The 7207-nt window shown below is 37.1% G+C and overlaps 1 protein-coding gene across 1 annotated transcript; it reads right to left on the bottom strand.

Annotated features, from left to right (window-relative positions):
• Nucleotides 1-1181: 1181 nt before the first annotated feature.
• LOC103721650 (protein translation factor SUI1 homolog 2-like) lies at nt 1182-2048 on the bottom strand. Its single transcript, XM_026810234.2, has 3 exons — nt 2012-2048; nt 1722-1960; nt 1182-1608 (listed from the first exon to the last, which is right to left on the bottom strand). Exons 1-3 carry the CDS (start codon nt 2046-2048, stop codon nt 1396-1398), a joined length of 489 nt encoding a protein of 162 aa, XP_026666035.2. The 3' UTR covers nt 1182-1395.
• Between the last annotated feature and the right edge of the window lie 5159 nt (nt 2049-7207).

Here is a 7207-nt window from a genome sequence, read left to right as displayed (position 1 = left end):
CCGAGTAAGTAAATGAACAACTGAAAGTTAAAGCAAAAGCAAGGAAAGGGAATATTCTCTTATTACAGAAGAGGACGTAGAAGAAGCAGGTCATTTGACCGGGATATCCCCTAAAACCTACAAACATGTTATATAATCAACTTTACTAGCTTGCCAATAACATTAGTCCCTTTAAAACCTGCAGACCAATAACCTAATATGTAGTTAGATAAATATGTAGTTACTCCGAAGCCATGAATCTTGATATGTTCCTTCTTAACGATGCCAGCCTGCAACAAAATAAAAAAAGGTTAGACACCGTGATGCTTCGACAGATAAAAGATCAACTCTTCTTGTGCTAAACCCTCTTTCAATGTCCTAACATTTCCCAAGATCAGCAATTGCCTTCATGCCAATGAGAAATGCATGTTTATAAGTGCATGTATACTCATGCATTCTGTTTGGATGTTTGTGTAAGCATAAACGAGCTATTTGGATGCCAATGCCAGTGCATTCATTTGTTTGCACATTGCAAATCCCATATTGGGATGCTTATCCACTGTGTCACAGAAGTGAGAGATGCTGTGTGAGGACCCGTGCGGGCGTGTGTTTAGTCCTACATCGGTTATTCGCTAAATAGATCTTGGGTATTTATACAAAATCAAGAAATCCAAAACTTCTGGCTAGCCATGTGAGGACCCGTGCGGGCATGTGTTTAGTCCCACATCGGTTATTTGCTGGATAGATCTTGGGTACTTATACAGGATCAAGGAACCCAAATAATACCTTCCGGCTAGCTATTTTGGGTGAGGTCCTGGGTTGTTACAAGCCATTTTGGGTAAGATCCTAGGTTGTTACAAATGGTATCAGAGCAGACTCGGCTCATAATCTATGTGGACTAAAGGACACTGCAGCACGAATCCATTAGAACTAACCATGAGCCGATCGTGGTGTTTGTAATTAGATTTGAATGGATTTGAACCCTTAGCCTGACGAAGACGTCAGAACTTGAACAGGAAGAGTATGTGAGGACCCGTGCAGGCGTGTGTTTAGTCCCACATCGGTTATTCACTGGGTAGATCTTGGGTATTTATACAGGATCAATGAACCCAATTAGTAACTTCCGGCTAGCCATTTTGAGTGAGATCTTGGGTTGTTACATACTGAGAAGAAATAATTGGGAAGAACTGGTTGATCCCCTAATCCCTTTGTTCAACAACCTTCTTTTTTTGGTGAATTGTTCAACTACCTTCTTGCTGGGATGCTAGATCAATCTAAAATTTTTATTTCTGCCATTCCAAATATCTCAGTTTTGTTGCAACTCGAACACGTCCCCCCAATCCCCGAAACTTTTCTTTCACCTCCAAATCTCATTTTTCACACGGGAATATGGGACTTGGGCATTCAAGCAGGCCCTCAACATGAGAAGGAAAAAGTAAAGGCCAACTTCTTAAGTACAATCTCCATATTGGTACTATAGTCTACAAGTTCATGCACAAGGGGCTCTTTTTTCTTTCTAATCTCACCAACACAGATCAACTCTAACCGAGAAACCTTGGTAATAAGTTGTTGTACCTGAACTAGAAAAGTAGCAACATTCTTCCGCTGATCACCTTGAAGTTGAATAACCTATAAATGACGAGAAAAAATACACAAGTTTATCCATTCACAAGCTTACGGATGCATATACAAGATAAATATTCACATATCACAGCAGTCGACTACACATAGCAATATAGTACCTGGCCCAGCTCAGGGTCCTGGACAACAGTACCATTGCAGCAGAACTCCTTCTTGAGATCCTTCAAAATCTTGTTACAGCTGAACTCTTTTTTCAATCCCTGCACAGTGGTCAGACACTTCCTGCCATTCCGCTGCTGTATGCGCACATGGACATACTCCTTTGCACCAGCATCAGAGTCCTCAGCATTTGCTTCAGCAAATGGATCTACACCCAAAAGATCAACAGGTGTATCAACAGCTTGTTACAGAAAGATCCACACTTATACTCAACTGTCATCTGTTAAAATACCAAATGAAGTGGGGAGCTGGACGTCGAGATCAGACATGAACTCTTGACAGTTGCTAGTTGAAGAGAATAGACAAACAATGCTTTACTTTCTTATCAGTTAGACCTGCAAAGGGATGGAGTGAATACTGTTAAACTTCCATCACTGACTAAAAGTACTACTCTCATGAGAATGCTTACAAAGCATTTTTTCCTTACAGAAATAACCAGATGCTATTCAAGTTCACTCTAAATCTAACATTTCCTCAAACAACATGAAGTGCGTCTGAATAAAGGGAAAAACTTGGAAACAGTACAACAAGAGGCTTCCCTAGTTCAGAGTTTGGTTCAATTCAATTTTAACTTACTCCTCATAAGAAGTTAATCACATGCATCTCTTTAATTTTAAAATTTTGTCCAACACTCCAAACCAAATCAAACAATTAGTTCTAGCCAGAACAGATCCAAAACTGGGGTTTGTTTCAAATCTCTAGCCAAAAACTAGTTGGCCAGTGTCATCTGTTTCTGCAATTTTTATCATTTCTTACTTTCTTTAGAACAATAATCGAAGTATCATGACTTAATGGTGTACCAGCCAGGCACTAGCACATATATACCATGCCTAGCATTGAATGTTGCTAAAGCACTAACATAGTACATATCCTTCGACAAATTTTTATGACACTTTTATATTAGATAATATAATGGCCTGAGTTGGTGACCACACAAAAAATTATCAGATGGCTCTAACATTGAGATCCTGTAATTTATTTTTCTAATACTTTTTGATTTCTTATAATGATAATGATTTTTCTCTAATTTCAACTAAAACTACTAAAACTGTTGAATCCTGTAGTAATCTTGTCTTGCTGAAATTTAAATTTCGAATTCAATCCTTAGAATATCTTGTTTTGATGTACATGAAGCTAAGGATCTCAGACATATATCAAATTCACATTATGCATCCAAAACCAAATAAAATCCATGTTTTAGTACAGATAATTGATTCTTATTTCTTGCAAAAGATGCTAACTTTAAGCCGATAATCATTCATATTCACTCATTAAATTCATCTAAGTCAAGCTAAAATACTAATCAAGTCATAACAAAAGCTCAAAGACCTTAAATCCGCATTAGCTATAAACTCAAAGCACTGCACTACAAATTAAACAATTTAGATTATTTATTCAAGCAGCCACTATCATCATATATTCCTTAATTTATGGAGGATTATGAAAAGCTATTGTCAGCTAACAATTTGGTAGATCTACCATTTTTTTTGTCAGAAAGGTATCATTAACAAGGAAGCAGCAAGTGATGGATATTGTTCCAACAATTGCTAATATCACACCGAGAAATTCAGAGCTAAAATTTTCAACACACTAGGCAAAATGTAAGACAATTATATACATATTCCCTTAAATTATAACATCAACTCCATTTTAAAGTAATACAATTTTATAAAAAAATCAAAGATCAAAACCATTCTAATTAAACCCTTGCAAAATGTTCACACCAGTCATTCTTATCAAACCTTTTCACCATGTTTATAGCCACTTCAAATACTAAATAACTGAAAATGTACTAATCAAAACTCGATCACCTCACAAATGAATCCGGCTGCTGATTTTGACTTCGTACGTAGAACAGTTCAATAGATTTAAAAAATAAAAATAAATAAAATAATACAAGGACATGATAAGTAGTTCCATCCACCAACTGCAAGCCCAAACAAATTCTGGTCCTCTACAACACTGAAGCTTAAAGCAATCTATTCAATGATCTGGTTGAAACAAACTAGACTCTACCAAATAAATTCAGAGATAAAATCAATCAGGCCCTAAACATCAAGATTCAAAGTGTCCTGAACCCACAGGATTGCAACTATCAAACAGCAGCAAAGACTAGAATTTCAACTCCAAATTTTAGCATGTTTCACCTCAAGGTCGCTGAAAGCATATCATGAATTGCAGAGAAAAACAAAAGAATAGCAAAGAAAACCTCATCAAAATTCTAAGAAATTTCACTGAATCCACCATATAAATTTCAAACAACTGAAATTAAAGAGGACAAGGAATGATTAAAACACTGTCTTGTAATAAAATTACAAGAATAAAATAATAAAATAATATACAATATAAGTACAAGAAATTAACATGTCTCAAGACCATTTCTTCTACGAAATGTGATGTTGCCGAGCTAGAGGAGCAGATTATCGCTCGCTATTTTGGTGGACTGTAGACGGAAATCGAGAATGTTGTCCAACTACAACCATATTGGACTTATGCTGATGTTGTCAAGTTAGCACTAAAGGTGGAGAAGAAACTTAAGGAGGCTTGTGGAAGAAGCTAATAGTTTATGACAAAAGAGGGACCTTCCAACCGAGGGAGTCTTGCAACCTCTAAACAAATTTCTGGAGGTAAGGCTACAAATTGTAAGTTTTCAAAGAAAGAAGCAGGAGATCGTTCAAGTCGTCCAATTGCCGATGCTCGCAAATGTTTCAAGTACCAATGAATTGGCCATATTGCCTCTGATCATCCAAATTGCAGAATTGTGACTTTTGTTGAAGAAAAGAAAGGAGTCACTTATGCTGATAATAGAGAATCACTTATTGTTCAACGAAGTTTGAGCGTTGACCATAAAGATGAAGATGAGTGGCTCCACACCAACATCTTTTACACGAGATGTACTTCTCATGACAAAGTTTGTGAAGTTATTATCGATAGAGGGAGCTGTGAAAATGTTGTGGCAAATGATATGGTGGAGAATTTGAAACTAAAGATGGAGTCGCATCCTTAACCTTACAAGCTTACATGGTTTCACAAAGGGAACGAGGTGAAAGTCAATAAGTGATGTCTTGTTCAATTTTCTATTGGAAAGAATGATAAGGATGAAGTGTTATGAGATGTTGTGCCTATGGATGCATGCCATCTACTTTTGGGTACACCATAGCAGTATAATAGAAGAGCCATTATTGATGGGTTCAGAAATACTTATTCTTTTGTGAAAGATGGAGTTAAGATAATCTTGGGTCCTCTTCGATTAGAGAAATTTTCCAAACCAGACCAAGGAAAGAAAAGTAATTTACTTTCAAAATGTGAGCTTGAGAACGTGTTGGAGTGTGCTACTGAAGCTTGCGCTTTTGTGGTGTTCCAAGAAAACGAAGAAATGAATGAGCCACCCCCAATTTTCCAGCCTTTTCTTCCTGAGTTTCTTGATGTCATTCCAGAGGATATTCCACCTAGTCTTCCTCTCATAAGAGATATTCAGCATTGCATTGATCTAGAACTTGGTGTTGTCATTCCTACCAAGACGGCCTATAGGATGAGTCCTAAGGAGAATGAAGAGTTGCAACAGCAAGTAAAAGAACTCTAGGCTAAAGGCTTGGTTAAAGAAAGTATAAGCCCATGTGCTATCCCTGCTCTTCTTATTCCTAAGAAAGAGGGAACATGGCGAACAATGTGGTTGATAATAGAGCAGTGAACAAGATTACTGTCAAATACAGCTTTCCTATTCCTCGACTTGATGATCTTCTTGATCAACTTCATGGTGCCACTATCTTTTCGAAGATAGATTTGCGAAGCGGTTATCACCAAATTCGAAGGAGGCCAGAAGACGAATAGAAAATGGCCTTCAAGACACAAGATGGTCTATATGAATGGATGGTTATGCCGTTTGGGCTTTCTAATGCTTGTAGCATTTTTATGAGGCTTATAAATCATGACTTTAGACTATTTATCGGACATTTTATTGTTATCTATTTTGATGATATTTTGGTATATAGCAGGCATGAGGAACGACACTTGGAGCATCTTTGATGAGTGTTCAATACTCTAAGAGATCAGAAGTTTATTGCCAATTTGAAGAAGTGTCATTTCTTTACTAAAAGCCTTGTATTTTTGGGCTATATTGTTTCTAGTAGGGGCATAAAGATGGAGCCCATCAAGATTGAAGCAATCACGAGTTCACCTACACCAAGGTCAATCCATGATATCCAAAGTTTTCAGGTCTTGCATCATTCTATTGGCGGTTCATCAAAGGATCTAGCACTATCATTGCTCCTATCACTGAATACTTAAAAAGAGGAATATTCAAATGGACAAGTGAAGCTGAGAAGAATTTTGAACTCCTAAAAAGAAAGGTGATTGAAGCTCCAATCCTCATTTTACCCGATTTCAATAAAGTATTCAAGAATGATCATGAAGCTTCAAATATGGGTATTGGTGTTGTTCTTAGCTAAGAAGGTAAGTCTATAGCCATCTTTAGTGAAAAGTTGAGTGATTCTCGGAAGAAGTACTCAACTTATGACAAAGAGTTTTATGCCATTGTTCGCTCTTTGCACCATTGGACTCATTATCTCCTTCCCAAGAAATTTATTCTCTTCTTTGATCATGAATTTTTAAAGTATTTGAACAGCCAGTAGAAACTCAATAGCCGACATGCCAAATGGAGTGAGTTTTTGCAATATTTTCATTTATTCTAAAGCATAAGGCGGGTGTTCAAAATCAAGTAGCTGTTCTTTAAGTCGCAGACATTACTTGCTTGCCACTGCACGTGCAAATATTTTGGGCTTTGAAATAATGAAGGAGTTATACAAAGAAGATCATTTCTTTGCAAAGATATGGGAAGTGTGCTCGAAGGATTCTTACCAATACTTTTTCTTATAGGATGGCTATCTCTTTAAGGACAACCAGTTATGTGTTCCGAACTATTTTTTGAGAAATTTTATTATCATTGAAGCTCATGGTGGACTTGCTGGTCACTTTGGAAGAGATAAGACGCTTGCTCTTATCAAGAAAAAAATTTATTGGCCAAAAATAGAGCGAGATGTTATGCGGCACTTGGAGCATTGTCAAACTTGTCACGTTGCCAAGAGTCATGGCTAGAATAGAGGGTTGCACACACCACTTCCAGTTCCTAATTCACCATGAGAAGATATTAGCATAGATTTTGTTGTGGGTTTGCCAAAGACTCAAAGGAACAAAGACTCTGTCATGGTGGTTGTTGACCACTACTCCAAAATGGCGCATTTTGTTCCTTGTTGTAAAACTCTTAATGCTTCTCATGTGGCTGATCTTTACTTTTGAGAGATTGTCAAGCTTAATGGCATTCCAAAGACAATCACTCCTGATCAAGATACCAAGTTCATGAGTCATTTTTGGCCCACCATTTGGCGGAAGCTTGGAACTAATCTTCAATTTAGTTCAACTTGCTATCCCT

The sequence above is a fragment of the Phoenix dactylifera genome, unplaced genomic scaffold, assembly GCF_009389715.1.
Source record: "Phoenix dactylifera cultivar Barhee BC4 unplaced genomic scaffold, palm_55x_up_171113_PBpolish2nd_filt_p 000100F, whole genome shotgun sequence".
Classification (NCBI taxonomy): domain Eukaryota; kingdom Viridiplantae; phylum Streptophyta; class Magnoliopsida; order Arecales; family Arecaceae; genus Phoenix; species Phoenix dactylifera.
This window is presented reverse-complemented; position numbering and strand designations above follow the sequence as displayed.